This window comes from Manacus vitellinus, unplaced genomic scaffold, assembly GCF_001715985.3.
Source record: "Manacus vitellinus isolate BGI_N305 unplaced genomic scaffold, ASM171598v3 scaffold_0_pilon, whole genome shotgun sequence".
NCBI classification, from domain to species: Eukaryota; Metazoa; Chordata; class Aves; order Passeriformes; family Pipridae; genus Manacus; species Manacus vitellinus.
In genome coordinates this window covers 46,512,363-46,531,748 of record NW_021938789.1, presented here as the reverse complement: position 1 = coordinate 46,531,748, position 19,386 = coordinate 46,512,363, and the positions used below count along the sequence as shown (strand labels likewise).

At 41.2% G+C, this 19,386-nt stretch overlaps 1 protein-coding gene across 1 annotated transcript in view; it reads right to left on the bottom strand.

Moving 5' to 3' along the window:
* The window catches only part of UNC5C (unc-5 netrin receptor C), a 176,538-nt gene that overhangs the window by 138,851 nt on the left and 18,301 nt on the right, over positions 1-19,386 (bottom strand). Inside the window, exon 2 of the mRNA XM_018073520.1 lies at positions 9,709-9,796. Coding sequence (XP_017929009.1) covers positions 9,709-9,796 — 88 coding nt within the window. The remainder of the gene's footprint in view (positions 1-9,708; positions 9,797-19,386) is intronic.

The window sequence follows — 19,386 nt, the reverse complement described above, 5'->3', positions numbered from 1 at the left end:
TTAAATCAGTTGCCTAAATGTAGATATCTGACATAACTGGAGACACTCTCTCTTATAACCCATGCCTCCACTGGGTTGGCAAGAGTTAATAACTTAGGGGGAAAATACTTCGAGTTTGTTCTACATCATATTTTGAATACCTTTTCTCAAGTAGCAAGATTTACCCATTAAAGGGAGATGATTAGAAAGGAAACTTTCTGGATGTATTCAACAGAGCAAAGCAGAATCTTAATTTTTTGTTGGTTTTATTTCCTCTGTTACCAGTGCATGCAATAAATGGGCCTTATTGGAAGAAGTCTTTAAGCTAAACAAAAGCTGAACTGTTTCTGTCTCTGGAATTTAATTCACAAAATGGGATGCTCACCACCACCACTGACATATGCTACACTAAATCCGAACTAGACAATGAAAATGGTCTTCACTGAAGTACTAGCTCCAGACCCTTCAAAAAGACAGGAGGTAAGAAAAATATTTTAGAAAGCAACTCTGAAATTATTACACCTTCATTCACACAGGTTCACACATGTCTCTCTGATATAAATATCATACCCCTATCCTTAGAAAAATAACAATGGAACATGACTGAATTCCAGTAATACGTTAGCACTTACAGGGAATTTTCATGTGTCTATCAAACCCTCACAACTCACCTTGATGTAGGTAGGTATTTTATCTTACTCAAGGCTAGAATTTGCCAGATTTTTAGGTCTTCGCAATTTGATTCATTTCCCATTTGGTGAGTCTGGTGATGCTGGGAGACACAGGAATGAGCACAGGACTCTTGATATAAGTCGTAATTAGTGCCCCAAGCCAAGAAGCAGATTTCTGGAAGGAAAGGCTGCAGTGAAGGACTAAAATGAAGCCTTCAAAATAACTGCTGTGAAAGTCATACTGTAGACAGTTTTTTAATGAGATCGCTAAGTTGAATTAATTTTCAACTATTATCTGACTTTGATCTCAAATAACAAGAGGTCATCAAGATAAATGCTGCTCATGCTTTAAATGACATAATGATGCTATTAGGAAAACCTGAGGGATTAAAAACTAGCCTACTTATTCCCACAAACAGTCCTGTTGACGTTCATGAGAACAACTGTATGCACAAATTAACCAACACTATATGAGGAAATTAAAAAATTTCTTAAGTTCATTCTTCATCATAGTTGCTGTTTCTATTATTTTATTTTTTTTATTCAGCTGAACCAGTAAGAAACATTACATAGTACTTACAGTTTCTATTAGGATCAAGATCTTAACTCATAGGTGCTGTACGAACATCTTTGTAAGTCTAAAGCACTGCTAAACCAACTCTCAGAAGCAAAAGTCTTAATGTTTGCTCAAAAAGCTCCTTTTATCCTCTTCTGTCACGGAGCTCCTTTGCACTGGCAGCTCAGGATTGCTTTATATCTGCCTGTATAGGAGCTTCCACAAGGACCTGGCATTTGCTGCTGGCTTATGGCTCTTGCTGTGCTCCCATGCACTCAGGTTTTACTCTAAGGAAGATCTGGGATGCCATCAAGGTGCCCTCCAAAATCTCAGACCTGATCAGTACTTCTAAAGCTTAGCTGCATCCAATGAAACCCACCCAGAAACCAGCAAAACAAACTAAAAGCTCAAATAGTCTTTAGAGCGTAACATGGCTTCTTTATAAGAGCAGTAACTTTAAATGGTGCACTTCCTAAACAAATTACTTTAAACCCAGTGTTAATAACATGACACTTATTTTTAAGAATGCTAAAACAAAGTGCCCTGCTATGTTCAGTAAAACAGTGCAGGAGAGCTGAGCAGTGCCACCAAAGCCAGGAGAGCTTCACAGCTAAACCCGACCAGAATGCAGCAGTGTCAGCCATGGCTATGGGCCCTGAAAGGAGTATTTTAGGAATTCAGTGCCCGCACTGTTAACAGCAGTAGGGACTGCAGCCTTGGCAGATGGCTGACAACCACTGCCCTACCAAGCACCACAGCATCTCTGATCTCACGGTCCGAGATGGTGCTTAGCACGCTGTGTCAGCTGGCTGTGCAGTTAAGCTAACGCACCTCATCGGGGTCCCAGTGGAGATAAACTATGTTATCCAATATGCAGTAATTTTTCTGTTGTAGACAGAGGCTGATTATCTGCAGTGATCATTACTGCAAGGCACTGAGATTCCCAGCGAAACACCTGTATTAAATAACACACTGTCTGTGGCAAAGGTAGAAAGAGAACCGAAGGAACTAATCTTGCTATGGGTAAACTCTTTAACCGCTTTGATTCATGTGCTTCCACACATACTCTACATAAATTCTAACAATGGAAACTTGCAAAGGATTGGTGTGGTAGCATATTCATTTTGTCCACAGCAAATGGAAATACTACAAATAAATACCAACAAGACCTAAAAATTCCTAGAGAGCAAGAACCTCAAGCAAATTTGCTGCCTCACTGAGAGAGCAAGGCATCTGTTTTCCAATGGTAACAATTGCCAATACAGCTGTGCTTAGAAGTCTAGATGCTAAACTGAAGTGATAAGTTAAATCAGCCTAACACATCAAAAGTGTCTTTTCACCAAGGTGCAGTGCCATATGAAAGTGGCACACATGAAACCCATGTACATGCTGTTTCTGGGGTGAAGATTTCTGGGGAAAGAAAGCAAACAGGAAGGACTTTACAAGTGATAAAATACCCAGCTTTCTTCAGTGTTTGTAAAGCAATCTGAAAGAAGACCAGAGACTCCTTTGTGTTTATGTTTCAAAGCACCACCATCCCCTTCTGTCTCTCCAAAGCAAGCTATTTAGATTAACAGAAAAATCTATATAGTAGGAAATATATAATGCATCTTCACTTCTCTTTACATGTCAAAAGGTAATGGGGAACATCCATATTAGAAAAGAAACACGTGAGTTAATAAGGCTTAAGTAAGACACCTGGAGACCCACGTCACCCTTGGGATGCAGTAAAAACAGCTGGTTACATAAAATCTAGGTAAGAATTACAAACTGCCCTCTTTGGGGATTTTGCAGCTGAACGTTTGGGATCAGGAACTGAACAGGGGAAGAATTTCAAATCAAGATAAGGCTTTAGTTATTGATGTCTTAAGACTTTCCTGTCTCACTACTGTTAATGTCACAAAGAGAGAACTGCCACCTAGCATAGAGCCATTTTAATATAATGAGCAACATCATGGATATATTTGCTCTCTCAGCCTCAGTGATGTTCCACACTGACAGTGCCAAACTGCTGCCTGTGCAGTGCCTGACATGAGGCTGAAAAGCTCTGGCCACTTTTAACTGTGCAGACCTCAAAACTTCAGCTAGATCATGACATCTGCTATCCTTACTGGCTGTGTTGCCAGGGAAGCCAAAGCCTGAAACTACACCAAGTAGCAAGCTAAAAATAAAATACACACAAAAGGCAAAGAAAAAAGGGTATTTTAGCAAAATGGCATGATTTCCAGGCACTGCTGATGTTTAAGTGACTGTGTATTGCCAAATGCTTTGGCAGAGTCAGAAGCCCATGGAAGAGGCCCCCTCCCCAAAGGGAGAAAGTGTAGGGAGGGCAGCGGGTGCAGCACTGCCAAGCTAAGACAGAAGCCAGCCCCAGGCAGGGAAGTGGGTATCAAGTACACTAAGCATGACATAGCTGGCAGCTCAGAGGTACAGGAGAGTACCCAAATGGGCTCTTTTTTTGACCTTCTTTTGCTTGCCTCCTCTTGGGCTGTCTCTGCCCAGGGGAGAGCTGCCAGCCACAATTCTCTCCTGCCTCCCCTGGGCCCGCTAATGGTCTGCAGCCACGGGAATAATGTGATTTGTCAGGAAAGGGACAAATGCTGCAATAACAATGATCACCAAAACTCCAGCAATGGCACGGGGTAATTGTCCCTGCAAGACACTCTCGGTAGAACTAAGCTGGGGAAAGCCAGAGAAAGACATTATTTGCCTGTCCTTTATTGAAAATTTCAAGAAAACCAAATGTTGCTGCCCCTAGAGACTTCAGCAAGGAAACTAAGTGACAGGGAAGATAAATGATTCCTACTGCCAGTGACATACCCCACACAGAAACAGAGAGAATATTTTCATAGCTTTGTGCTTTAAATGCCTTTATTAGAGAAACAAGATTTATGCTTCTGGCTCTGAGGGAGGGCAAGAGAAACTTAAACTGTACAAGTAGTTGTGTACACATGGATGCCTGTATGTGCAGATCACATCAGGCACAAGGAAGGGAAGAGGATTAAAGATAATCTGCCTCTGAATGGAAAGGCCCTCCCTGCTGTTCTAAATTTTCCTGACTTTTGTTCTCGTTAGAACCCCCCTTAAGTAAAGTAAGGTACAATGTGATATGCTATGATCAAAGTCATAGCCTCAAAGAGGAGCCAACCTAGTTTTTCTTTTACAATTATATCATAAATAAAGTCACTAGAGGACAAAAAAAGTAGGTAGGATTCTTCAAGTAGTTGTGTGCATGTGTATTGTAAGCAAAAGCCTAAAAACATTGTCTGTGTTAAAAGAAACACACAAATGATCATTTTTAACAGGCATAAGCCTCTGATGCCAACTTCAGACCAACATAACTATATTAACTTCACGTTCACCCTTGGACTGATAAAGAGAAGAGAATAAGGGTCAATGATATTCACTCTGCCTATTAGTTCAGGCATTAATGTTAAGCACAGTCACTGCCAAGAAAATGACTTAAAATAATGAAAAGGAGAAGCACTTTTCAAATCCAGTATTCCAAAATAAGCCTCCTGAAATGTGCAAACCATGCAAAGATGAGTGCATGAGGAGGAATACAGGAAGCATTTTTAAATCCCTGCTTTAAGATGTTTTATAGAATCAGTAAAAACACAATGAAGATGGAGCTAACAAGTTATCTTTCTAAAAGCTTGCATATGCTTTATGGCTGTCTTTAAATCCTGTGGGGTTTCAAGTCTGTTTATACCTCTAAAGATGTTTTTTAAATCCTAGCAGGCACACAGGCAGGAATACCTGGGTTTCTCTCCCCTCAGCAGCTTGATAAATGAGTATTTGTTAAATGAAAAAAAACCACATGTAATACAGGGCAGGCTCTCTGTCCTATATTCTAAGAGGCTTCCCACCCACATTGTAACAAATACACACTTACTGTGTGGTTATCAAGCCAGATGGGAGAAGATGCTGCAAACTGCAAAAACGAGCCCTTGAGGCAGACTTGCCTGTACTTCTGTGATCTGCGGGGAGAAAGGGGCAGGGAGAGATGGGGCTATGTGGGCAGCAAACTGGAGAATAAGTGGTGCTCCAGATGAGGTCTCAATTCCCTCTCGGTTCTCATCGGAACAAAAAGGAGCCATTGAAATCTGTTGTCAGTGAAAGTTGTGCTGCTTTCCTCTCTTCTATGACAATTTACTTTTTCCATGTTCAAATGCAGATGGTCCTCCCACCTACTGAATGTCAAATGGCCACAGGTACACTATGGACTTTCTCTCAAAGGTGAGCTGATCTCAGCTAAGTCTCTAGATTTAGCAAACTCAATTTTTATTACAAGACTAATTTTCATGCTTTCGCTTTGAGTAGATAAACAAGTTTTACACTTCTGATTTATATTCAGATGAGACAACATAAACATAAAGCATCAAATGCTGGGTTCTTTGGGGATTAAAAAAATAACTTAGGCCCACATACCAAATGCAGCATTTGGAGTTCCATGAAAATTGGCAGTATTAGCCCACAGGTAGAAAAAGAACTGTATGCAATTTTCTGATTTCCTTATAAATCCAGATTTACCCAGACCACTGTACAGAGCTGAATGAAGATGACCGAAAACTGCACCAAAGCTTTCTGAAAGCCTGGTAAACCCGAGAAAACTATTCTTCAAATGGGACTGGCTTCTGAGCTAACAATGAAACCAGAAAATGAGACAGTTTCACATTTAAATGCAAAATCAATCTACCTTCTTCATAGTTTCATCCTCCCTCTTCATAGTTTCTGGAGAATGAACCTCAGCGTACCCACTTGCTAACCAATTATACTCTGTTGCCTTAAGCAAATTCCAGTTGATCATATTATTTTCCCCCTCCGATATCCTTGTAGATCAAAACATTCAGCTCAGGCATACTGAGAAGCCTGTAACATTTACTACAGGTTGAAGTGAAGACTATGATGAAAATGCTAGGACTTACCTGGCCCCAGTTCTGCAAAGGAAACAAGGTACCTATTCCTGAAACCGGAGGGCAACTTGACCTTCCCATCCTGCATTCCTGCACAGAAGTTTCAGAAAATTCCTGTCACTTCCCTGAGACTGCTCAACTGAACCAGCACTTTCATTTGAGAGTTTTGGAAAAATCCTCTCTTTTACTGATTCAACTGTTCCTGGTTTCCAGAAGCAGAAACCAAAGGCAAATCTGGCTCAAGGAATCGTAGAAATGGATTTGGTTCCCTGTAACTATGCAAGGAATTAAGAGTTTCATTTGATATTGTTAGTGTTCCCTCCATTTCCCTCATGAGAACTGTAAGGATATTGTGATCTCTTCCACTTCATCACTTCAATATACCAAGTCAGAAGACATACCTTTAAACACAATCACATATTACGTTCACATAGTACATGCTCCTCTGTTTAGACACGGATTTCTGATGCAAATATGCTTTCTCTTTAAGGTTTCTTCCAGAATTTATCAGGTTGTTATTACTTACACTTTTTTTCCCTGCTAAGATTTGGAACTGTTCACAGGCAGATCAATCCATAGATGAAGAGAAAATGAGATTAAATGTGATTTCTTTTACCAAGGAGTGAAGTCTGTATGAATAATATAATGTACCTCAGACATTTTGGTGACCAAAAGAATTATACAGATTGTATAGCAGCATGAAGATAAAATTAATTGGGTCTCTTTGCATGGTATCTGTTATGAAAGCAGTTAAAATAGTTTTGTATATTTTGGATGAGTTGAGGAAATGTCACTTTCATGATTTTTCCTTCCCTCTCCTTTCAATCAGTGTCCTTTTATTTTCATTTTCATGCACCTGCTAAGTGCATCCTGCTGTATTCACAGTTCAACATGATGGGTTTCACATTTAGTAGAAAATGAACAATTCGTACCCTGAAGATTCCAATTATTCAGCTCCCTCAGAGATTTGCCTTTGGAGTATCAATGAGGAGAATGGAAAGTGAAGCCAGGAAAAAATGAGAAAGTTTCTCCCCCCCCCCCCAGTAAAGTGTTGTTTCAGGGGAAGGAAGGCTTGAAATCAGCAGCTTGACAGCCGAAAAGAAACAAACTAAGAGCAAAAGGTTGTTGAAGGAGATCTGAAATTTCACACATTTGCATCATTATCAGGACAGATTTATTGCAGTTCTAATTCTGCCAGATATGCTTGAAGAGAAAAAATAATATTGAAAGGAGGTCGAGCTTCTCCTCCATACTGAACAAATAACTTTGTTCATTCAGAAGAGTATCAAACAACCTACAATGTCACCCTTTCTTGTCCTTGTGATCTTTTGATGAGGAATGTAAATTTAACTCTCTGTCTATGAGGGGAGGACATCCTCCAGCAATTCAATCCAACTCTGAATCTGAAGGCAATTTTTAAATCTTAAGTGCACTTGTTAAACCACGGTCAGATGCAATCCTGGCCACAGGGTGTGCCCAGATCCTATGGAACACTTAGTTCCCACTCACAGATCTGAAGACTTTGAAATGTTTATTGTAGGACAGTTCAAGGCTCTGTGCTCCTGGGCTTTCTGCCAGTAGTTCATCAGAAGTGAAATATCAGATGTTCGGTTTTACTGCATGAAGAGTTAAGGGCAGAGTGATCTTATTTGGAAAGCCTAGACTCAGAGTTTGATGAACCGAATAATCTCTCCAAGGTTCAAAGAATTCACATTTTCCTTTCCTTCTCTCTATTACACTCTCCTCCTGGATTCAGATTTAGCAGATTCAGGATGGATTTGACTCCAAGGTACAACCCAGTGTTACCTGTATATCAGGCATGTTCAGAGCGCTCTCTATTCTCAATTACACTGCACTAGCACTTCTAGATGAGCAGATTAGTAGCTTTGAGGCAAAATAGAGGAAACAACCCAGTTGACATAAGCTAATAATGACAATGCAGTGTCCAAGACAAGGAAAGGTTAACTCCTGTAGAAGTCCCATTGGGGTATTTTCCAGGCCTTGCACCTAACACCAACTTCTACAAACTAGAGTCCTAAACAGAACCAGAAACAAAAGGGTCAAGGCATCACAAGACAAGTTATTTTTATAATTATATCTGTGTATGTGAAACACAAAGCAAGGTGAACTTTTATATAGAAAATACAATTTGATAAAAAGGCTTCCTCAAAGCCACTTTTTCCTCTGACCCTACAGTTTTAGATTTTCAAATTAATGTCTAGTGAGCTTGATGGCACTCTACTGATCCTGTAAACTACCTAAAATTCCTCTACATCTACAAGAACAACATCATAGGAGGAAAACGAGGAGAGACAGGAAATAGTCAGCCGTTTAAGTTCTCATCTGGCTGCTCATCTGATCACAAAATCCCATTCACTCTCTAACCAACAGAGTTCCCTTTCTAACCTTCCAGAGTGCAGACATGCAATCAACTTTGGAAAAGGAGATTACAGTGTGCCATTTCCAATTACCAGTTTCTCATGCAGGTAGGTAGGTGCATTTTGCAGTAGTGGTATCCACTACATACATGTTCATTGTCATTATTCAAGTAACAGGGGAACAAACATCAATGGTTTGCAAACAACAGTGAATAAGATTGAAATGACAACTGTTGTATGAAGAAAGCTCTCCTTCCTTCTGAAAGGGTTATTACATGAATTACTTGGTTTGGTCTTATTTCAGTGTAATAACCTGGTGGGAGAAAGGGAGGGGGAAAAGTAACAAAAAAGAAAGAAACTGGAGAGCAAACAATCGAAGGTCTGAAATGTACATTTGGACAATGGTATCATGCAAGGGAACAGAGTGTACTTACAGCTCACTGAGGCCTGTCTTTTACTACAATAACAGAGACATCATCTACTAAACAAACAACAGCTGTCTATAGATCCACGACACCTGACCATTTGGGCGGTTCAAAAAAACCTTCATCAAATGCAGTCATCTATTAAAGAGGAAAAGCAGAACTTTCAATGCTAAAAATCAAAAGAAAAAACAGTACAGCTTGTTCCTCTCAAAGATACGGGAAATTATTTTTGGACAACCATTTCTTTTCTTCCTGGGCATACTATATCAATCACTCAGAGCTCTGTGCAGGAGGGAAGGGAACATGTCTCTTGTTTCACCTGGAAAACAACACCCAAAACAAGGATGGCTGTTTTGAAAATCAGCACACACATGGGCAGGCTTCCTCAGTTTCCTCAACTGACAGTCCAACACTGGCTCTCCAGGAAGCTTTCCTTCGTGTGCAAAGCTGGATGGAAAAACCATAAAACACTTGAAAACATGTATTTGCTTGCTTGGTTGTCCATTCTTACCCATGCACATTCATTTCCTATGCAGTGGGGATCATTTTGCAGTTCTGTAGAATAACTGAAATCAAGTAGTCACTCAGAGTGGTTCAATGCTCATGGGATGGCATCGTTGCATTTGGGTTGCTGGAGAGTATTTCAACCAGCATGGGCCATGCGTGATTATCAGCATTTGTACCAAAGTGCTCTTAGCAAAAGCACCAGAACCACATCTTCAGTATTTCACAGTGAAATAGATAATCACAGTAAGCCAAAAGAACTAGGAATTAAGGAATTACCTCTTCTCCTTCTCTTTCCAGAACTGCCTTGATGGCAACATCTACTGGGAGAAGAGCTGCAAAACTGGAGTTCTGTAGTCTCCTCCACCTGTCATTACGATATGCCATCCAGAATGGAGGTTGACTGCTTTTTAAAGAAACTACATGCCAAGCAGATGGAAGAGTTGTGAACCACACTGTATGAACTGGGAGGACACTCTGTACCCGACAGTGTAAATGGAGTGCCAAGGTCTCTGCACCACCCTGTAAACCTGCACCTGCTTTCCAGAGCTGTTATTTATTCAGGAAGGAGGTCATAAACTTTCTGTTTGCAACTGCCTAAGGTTCAACTGGAAAGCAACCTTGAAAGAGAAGAGTGTTACAGTTTAAACAATAACAGAAAAGTATTTGCCCACTGATTTATTCTCTTCTGCTTTGCTAAATTTGGCTATTTTTTTTGCCAAAAACTTACTCCCTTTTGGACCACAATTTAACTCCCAAAAAGGTCACTGATCTTCCTTTGCAATTATGTTGTGATTCCAAACTACTGCACTGCTACAAATACAGCACTGTTTTGGGCTCTTACAAACCTTTAATACTACAACCCTGTCTGCACAAGGAGAGGTAAATCCAGGTAGAACACTAGCAACTGGTGCAAGACCTGTATTCTTTCTTCCCTGACTCTTGGAAATCACTAAAAACTGTCTGCAGGCAAAATCCACTCAACTTAGAACATGCTTATGACATGTACCCGATGAGTTTTTAAAGCTCATCAGTGCAGACCTGACCACTTCTCCAAGCAACTATCCCCATGCTTAATTATTTTTCTCCTTTGAAAGATTTTCAGGAGATCTATGTGAATCTCCTTTCTTTTAATCTCAGCCCACTCAACCTTGTCCAGAAAGATATCTGATCCCTTCTTTGTAACAAATTTTTTTCATCTGTTCAAACACAAGTATTTTACATGAGAATTGGCATGGAAATTAATGAAAGTAGTGGAATTTTCAAAATCTGGTAACTATAAGAGGTACGTAATCATGAAACATCATGGTTCTAAGTATAAAATTATGTGCTATTAAAACAAAAATTTTATGTTCAAAGATAACTGCTTAAGGTATGAGGCCCATGGGGCCCATATCACCCACAATTTCGTATCATCTTTTTTTTCACTCATATTGCAAGGGACAGAAATATATGGAACATACTGAGGTTTGAGAGCAGTCAATTGCATGTGCCATAAGCTGTACACCAATATAAGGTAAGAAAAAAGGAGGATGATTTCTCGCTTTAGATAGCCATCTGTATTGGAGACACAGTTCACATTCAGAGAGAATGGCCATGTGAACCATCAAATAGAAGATAAAAATCCACAAACTATTGTTTGGAGGTAACAGTGGCAATTGTTTTGGAGGTAACATAGCATAGCTACAATAACTGGCAATACATTTATTTCATGAACAACTATCAGGAGAGACAGTAGCTCCTTTTAATATTACACTCTGTATCCCTGTCTCAGACTGTGAATTCTTCATCACAGATAATGTTTCCTGTAGGTTATTCTACTTTGCCAGTCATAAGTGCAACTATGGTCTTGACAGCAGTTACTGAAATATTAAAGTAACTCCTGTGAACCTTACTTTTCTCTGTAACCTGAATTCAAGATTCAGCTTAAACTGCAGGCAGATGTAACAATTTCCCTTTGTGCAATTTCCTTTCCCTTTGCCTAGTTCATTTTGTCAGGTTAAAAACCTGATGAGCCTCAGATGATAAAGCTGTGTGGCAGTGAAAGGCCATGCACCTTCAAAGAAGCAGCTCTGTTGCACAGGCTCATCTTCAGCCTGCTTGCTCTCCGGCTATTCTTTTGCTCAGCACTCAATCGGGATGTTCAAAGTAAAAGCAATGCCAAGACTATAAGCCATTTTATAAGCTCTGAGGCCAAAAGCTTGACATATCTTGGTGTCATCTTGTGACTGAGCAGAATTCTTTAATTTTATGTGCCTGGAGGTCTAATAGACTTGCTGTCACATGGTTGTCTGTCTTCTTTAAAGCTGGACTTTCTTTTACTGACTTACTTCTTTCTGGTTGAAATCCCCAGAAACAGTCAAATTCCTCTCTTTGTGCCTGGAAATCTTCCTTCACGAAACTCCACACCGGAGATGTGGTTGAAAATGACAGTCATTTATCTGATGTCACTTCATCTGGGAGTCCTGTACCCTCACCTGTCAAAACTAAGCCTCTTTACCATGGTCCCTTCAGAAACTTCCTGATGTTGCTCTGAGCCACAAGGCTTTCCTTTCACACTCACATCACCTCCAGGGACAGCTGAAATCTGTGGGCACAAGTAGCTCAACAGCCCCTTGGTACGCCCTGTCCCCCCATGGTGCTGGACACAGCCCAGCAGCACTCAGGGATTCAAAGCATATTCCAGTCTGCTGCTGTTGCCTCAGCTGCCATTTGCTACTTGCTTCTGTAGTGCACATACACAGAGAAGAAAAGTCCTTTTATCCACTTTCAAGCATTTAATCTTCTCCCCAGACCCATACCAGCCTTTACCCCTCAGCTCAATCATCAGTGCTTTCTTTTTTAAATAAACTTCACAGACTCATCCTCGCTCTCCCATGACCCCCATCTCTGCCAACCTTTCCATCTGGTACCTTTCTGGCTGCCCAGTCCCATCAAGAAACCCTTGTTCACACACATTCACTGGCCAAAAACTGAATGAGTGAATAAATAAATGATTTAAAGGAATTTGAGAAATCAGAAAACTGTCCCCTGCCCTCTGATGTTTACCAATGTGCAGCTAATTTTTCCCTGACAGCAAAATGGTCTGGGATAAAAAAGGGCAGTTTTAAGGAGAGAGAAGATTCTTAAAGAGCTAAGGTATGAGATTACTGGTAGCAGTGAAAGCTAATATTTCCTTTTCATCAGACTAATTTCTGTAACTAAGGACTGCTGAAGAATAATTCTCTAGTGGCAGGGAGAAAAATTATGTGAATGTTAGAGATTTTGGCAGAGATATTTTGCCTCAATTTATCTAGAAGTATAAAAAATCAGAAAGGCATCCACTGGAGGCTAGTGACCACGTACATTGAAAGAAAAATAATTACGGCTGGGAAATACTGACATATCTGCTCTCCCTAAATTACTCATTTGGAGGCATTTTACTCTTCTTGTTAATTTTATAAAGTGTAGGTCGATCAAGAACACATGCAGTCAGAAATGAAGCTGAACAGAAAAAAAATTAGGGGGAAACTTTGGCTTAATTTACAAGTTCTTATTCAAAACCACTAACACAATCCCCATCCAGAAGGCAGGGCAGACCTCTAGATAAAGAGCTAACATGATGGGAGAGCTGACAAAAATTGGAATACAGCCTAAGCAGTTAGTACACTGTCAGTAATTGGAATTACATAATCAACTTCAACCACTATGAAAATGTACTGTGGAGAACACTCTTCCATTGCCAAGGAAATGAATGGGATAATTGTATGGCTTTTCCATCTCTAGCTGCTATGATTCGATGGCAGAATAATCCACGGGCAACTGAATGCCTGCAATTTGACAATGAAATACCAGGATCAATATTTAATTCACAATTCAGTTACCTTTTCTTTAAATCCACTTTAAGCATATTAATGCTCTGAAGATATTAAGAGGCTTTTATTCCTGGGTGAGTGCATCTGGAGCAGAATGCCACCTGCGTGGTTTCAGTATGTATTGACTCGTGCTTTTTGCCTTGCATCTGTATTGTGATAAGCATTCATTACAATCACAGTAAAGAAAAGAGCAAGTGAGCACTTGAATCCTGAAAACCATCCTGAACTTCACTATGAGTCCTACATCACTTTGGCTGTGCCATTCCACAACTGCCTGCCTGCTGAACAAATGGTACAGCAGCACTTATTCACCTTGCAGACACACTGCAATGCTTAGTGAAAGTGAAATTGCAGCTGCTCCTTGTGAAGTGGTTGAGGAAGAGAAAAGAGGGGTAGGACCCAGCCATAACTTGGGATTCCCAAGCACATGAGGTTTCTTGAGCAGCATACTTACTGCCAGCCCCAGCCAAAGGGACCACAGCACACCGCACTGTGGATGGAGCTACCGTTTCGCACATTGGCAGGCGCTGGGGAACCACGTTGTATCTCTCAAAGCCAGGTGCAAAGATTGCCAGTGCCCTCAGGGGAGCCTGAGAAACCTGTGCCAAGCAGACATGCTCTTTGCTCAAACCACTCTTAGGAGCATCCCAGCACTGTGTCCCTGCCTGTGTCAGTCAGTGCTGTGCAAACAGGGTTATCACGCCAAACGGCAGCTTGTCCTACTTGCATCTTGGCTGTACATCTGTCTGTAGCACTGCCTATCTACCTCTAGGGAAGTGCACAGAAAACTATTTCAACCACGTCTGTAATTGTTGCTTCCCAAGCTGACTTCCTGGTACGGATGTGCAACACAACTTTATGGCCTGGGAGGTGGCACTCACAGTGCTGTGCACACCCAGATGCTCAGCTCCTCTCAAGGCAATGCTAAGACAGCCCTCAGGGCAGTCTGCCCAACACAACACGGCCAGTCCCCTCACTGGTTCCCTAATAACAGCCAGCAAGAAACAAAAATAAGTTCATGACCCTGCTTAAGACAACAGACCTCACAGCCAGCTGCCAAGCTGAGGCACCAGGAGCCTGTAATCGAAACACGCCTTGTGAAGAGAGGCACACATGAAATATTAATTTCCTACATTGCCTGCACTAGCACAGTAATAAAAAGTTCATCCTCACGGCCTGCTCTGGCCCCTGTTAATGTTTGTATCACTGTACCTAAGGTCTGGGGGAGGCAGGGGGAGTAACAGACAGGAAAAAGCCTCCTTTGGAAATGACAGCCCTAATGGAGCTTATCTCTATCAACAGTAATTCAATCCAAAACATGAGGCAGAGGGTTGCAATACTCTGTTAAGAAAACATTCTCTAAAATAAAATCACTTCTAACTTCAGTTAGGTCCTATCTTTTTTTTTCTCCCCTTGTTTTCTCCCTTTTCTTCCTTTTAACCTTCTCTCCCACTTACCCTCATTTCTGAAGTCAAAGGGCTGGCAGCAAGGCCACAATTTTTCCAGAGAAAGCCGCGGTGTCAGCTGTGGATTTTGCAATGGAGATGTATCTGAACATGTTAACTGATGCACAGCTTATGACATTTCAATTAGCCAAGACAAAGACCCAGTGTTCCTATGATAAAGCCCTAGTATCTCTCTCTCCCCAGGGTCTTAGGAGAGAATGCAATCTGGCTTCACTTTCTGCATGTTAATACAACAACTTCCTTAATTAGTTTTATAGCAAGGACAAGTGGTAGTTTTCCAAGTTTGAGGTTTTTCCCCAGTGTTGCACAAAGATGGAGATCATTAGGAAAAGTGTAGGCAGAAAGATGACTGAGGTGACTCAAGTCCTATGATTAGGCTGGACAGTTTTTAAGAAATTCAGATCTTTAAGTTTCTGCTGGCAAGAGGAGATGATCCCCTTGGCTGGGAGGCAGAAAAGCAAAGCCCTGTCTGCTTACTGCATATTTCCAAGGACCCAGAAGTACTGCAGGAAACTACAAAGAATTGTAATTTTTGTTTTTAAGATGCAAAAGGAGCTGCTGCTGAGCATCACAGATGAGACAGATTGCAGATACAGCATGAAACCCTATAATTTTTGAGTAACCAGGTTTTTGTGGTAGCAGCCAGTCAAAATTTATCTTTCTCCTTCAGTAACTTTTCTGGTTGGGATTTGTGTTGGCAAAGCTAAGAAGACCAACAAAAACCCCTAGATAAATATAGAAGCATTATTGATTTCTTGGAGGACAGGTTCCTTTTGGGATAAACTCACATAAAAAGAAACAAGCAATCTCAGCACATACCTTGAAGTGTTCAGTAAAGGGCACCCTCTGTGCCTGGCTGCTCTCATGAGATAAGGCATTTGCATACGTGACAGCCAGGTACTTGTTACTACAAGAGGATTCTTAATTGAGTTTCAGGGGATTATAAACTGTAATAACCTCATAACTGAGAATTTCAGTGTAATCTGTATAAAACAAAAGCACATAATGTCAGAGGAATGGCCTTGTTTTCATTAAAAGACAGGAAGCATTGGAAGAAATATTGTTCGTTTGACACCATCCAGTTAAGGCACTCAGGGAAAATCTCTCATGTATTAGCAGGATTCAACAGCTAATGGTACTGTCACATCGCTTTTGCTGAGTGAGAGGCTCATGAAATCAACAGGCACGTATGTGGGAGCATGACGGGATAGGAAAATGAAAGAAAGAAGATGCCTGGCCTCCCTGAAGGATGCTCTGGAGTGTTGCTCCTTCAAAGTGTCATCTTACCTCCTTCCTGGCAATCATCCCAAAGGAGGAGGATGTAGAGTGCACTCCCCCCTCTCCTTCTGACTTCTCGCTCAACTACCTTTTTCTTCCACCTGCCCCAGACATAACGCTGCCAAGAGAAACAAACCAACTGAACCTTCTCACTTTGGTCATTTAGGAGAGTGAAAGATGGAAAAAGAAAAGTGAAATAAGAAAAAAAGAATCCGCAGATTTCTAAGTTACAGTGTCAGGCTTCTGCCTACAGCACTGCAGGTTAGAAATCACAAAGAGTAGCTGAAGTCCAGCAGTTGGGTGTCTAACGGGACCCCAAAATGCTGCAAAACCTCTGAGCTCTCTGGGAAAGCCAGCCGTGCTCCAGGTCTCTCTTTTACCCTACAAATCCCATTCTGTTCCCAGACCTGAGGAACTACCCTCCCATTCCATGGCTATCCAAAAGCAACTGAGTTGCAAGCAAGGGCTGACCACCTCAGGTAGCTCAGGGATGCTTCTGTCCCAGTGGCAGCCACATTAAAAGTCCCTCCATTTACAAGACGGTTAGGAAATAGGGGGATAAAAGGACCATAATAATTGCCATTCAGATATTCCCTACATCTGCTAGTTTTTCCACATTTTCTCCAGCAAAGGAAAATCAGGAACTTATTCTTCAAGATGAAAGTGAACTTTTAGAGGGCAGCTGCTCCAGTTATTAGTGGGACATGACAAACTGGCGTCTTCCCAACATCCATGTTTTCACCAAGAAATATAGCCCAAATGGCTCCATAAGAGAAAAATCATTAAATAAGTCTACTTAATTGTACGTCCCACACAAATGTATAGATGTACATACACATATAAGGGCAGAAAATATTTGGAAACTTAATAGTAACTGACTTGCAAAGAAGAAAAAAAAATTAGTAGATTGAAAAAAGACCACTTTTGAACTGAGAACACTGAATGAAGTCATCATTCAGTCATGTCACTCATCCAGTTGCTCATGCTGCTCTTACATTTTCAGCTCTGCAGATTGGCAATTTAGAACCGAGGTCTGATCTCGAAACAAAGCTTTGCACCAGCATAGATGGAAAAAAGCTGCTCTGCAGCTTTTCACTGAGGTTCCTGGGGATCTTGTGAGTTTTTTACTGCCGCAATATTTGTTATGTGCATTTATCTGTTCATATAGAAAACCTTTGGCACTATTAAGCACAACAGAGCCTAGGCCTGCAGCCTGTATGCTTTACCTCAAATACTCCAAAACATATTCCTGTAGCCAGTCCACAGGATCACATCTGAAGAATTACAAATTCAAGGTCTGCATCCATACTTCTGCAGTTCCTCCTCAAGTTCTAAAGCCACTTTACTAGTTATTTAAAACAACTTCATATTCCTCAGTGGGAAACAAGCTCAGCAAATGCAGGAACACAGAAGTCTTTTTTTTATTCACATTAAACTGTAGGGGTTTAAAAAAATATATTTACACAAGACTTCATACAGCAGGATTTCAAAGGCTCTCTAAAGGCAAATAAACAGAGGGGCCCAGAGGAGACAGCAGCCACTGGCCTCTGAGCCTTGGCATAGACCTGTGAGCATCAGGAGGGCAGACAGTTTCTCTGCAAAGCTCTTTGTCAGCCCCTGAAGCTCATATACTCCCAGCAGAGGTCAAGCGGGAAAGCCCAGCAATTCTTCCCCCTGCCACAAGTCTGCTCCAGTATCTCTCTGCCATGAAGCCATCTCTTATGCAGCCAGTCTTAACACATGGATCTTTAGCTCCAAACCAGCTCTCCCTTTCACCAGCTGCCCTATCAGTTCCTTGTAATGGCTTCTGAAAAAAACAGCTAAAAGCTCTGATCCCCCTTGCTCTGTTTATTTAAGGCAGCCTCACTGAAGTGGCGGTAGCTGGGAGATGAGCAAGTTTTTCCCAGGAGATGGAGGCCCTGACAGTAACTGCCCAGCTGCCCTGGTTCGTGGATAGCTGCACCCTATCTGTTCCCCCAAACCTCGCTTTCAGGGAGCCCCAGGGACAACACATTCTATGGAGTAGCCCAGCCTTATCTTGCCCTGCATCCCTGCACACTGATGTTCAACTCCCCCTGAGCTGTTCTTTGCATTTTATTTGAGTCTGGCAAGAGCCTGATGATTTTCAGTGCTGCCCTCAGGAAGAGATTAAGTCTTTCCATGCCTTAAGCCTAACCTATATGAACACCTCCAGTTGTACTTTGTTTGCACACCACTCTCAGTGGTGTGCCCAGACTCCCAGACATCTTCAAATAAAGAGAAAACAAGACACACACACAGATGCCTACATGTGGAAGAGAAAAGAAACATTTTCAGGTACCAATGTGGAGCATAAAGCTGGAAGGAAAAGGAGGAAGGTGGTGTCCATCCTACTGGGATTGTGAGATGTACTTAAGAAATGTAAATAAATGCAGTTATTCCCCCTAAAAATTAGATTTGAGTGAAGACAGCTTAGGAATGGTAAGGACTCTTAAGGTTAGTTCTGCAATCTGTATTTGCACTCCTACAACTTTTTTTTTCCCCTTGGATTTAATTAGCTGCAGTGCACCCTAAAAAGAGTCTCAGAAATTCCTGACATACTCTGGACTCTTTCCAGCCATTAGAGGAGCCTGCCTTCATCTGCCTTCATTATGAATAGATCTGAGTATGGTTGTGAATGTAAACAGCATTGTAACTGCACCGTGAGTCCATAGTTAGTCAAAAAGATAAAAGAAAATTCTCCCTTTCGCAAACCGCTGGTTTATTCCAAAGAAACATGCACATTCCTTCTATTTAAAACACTGTAAGTTCAAGGGTTTTTTTCCCAATATTAAGTATACGTATATAAGGTTATGTTGTTTTATTCTGTAACATATTACATTTGGCCTTTTGCCCACAGGAGAATAGAATGGGCCATTTGTAATTAGAAAAGGCATCCTCTGTTTGACTGTATCTTATCTCTGCTCTCTCTTCTGTCTCCTGCCTGGAAAAACAGACATCACAGTGGTTGGTCAAAGCAACATTTTTTCCACTGGAACATGACCAAACCCATACTGAAATTGCAGAAGCCAAATAAATGTCTCTGATTTACAGATTAATAAAGGAACCAGGTCTCCTGACTAGAGAGGGTCAGCAAAAACAAGCATCAGAAAAGAGAAAATGTTTGCACAGAAAACGTATGGGGATCATAAATGACCAAATGCTAGGAACCCACCACTATCTGACACTCTCAACTGAATCCCACAACTGTGTTGATTCTACCAAGAAGTAATGTATCAAAAGACCAAAAAGGCTCTGCCTCTTTGCTTACAATCAATTTGATTTCAGCAGAAGCACTTTATAAACTAAGTTATAAAATTAGCATAGAGGCTTTAACAGGC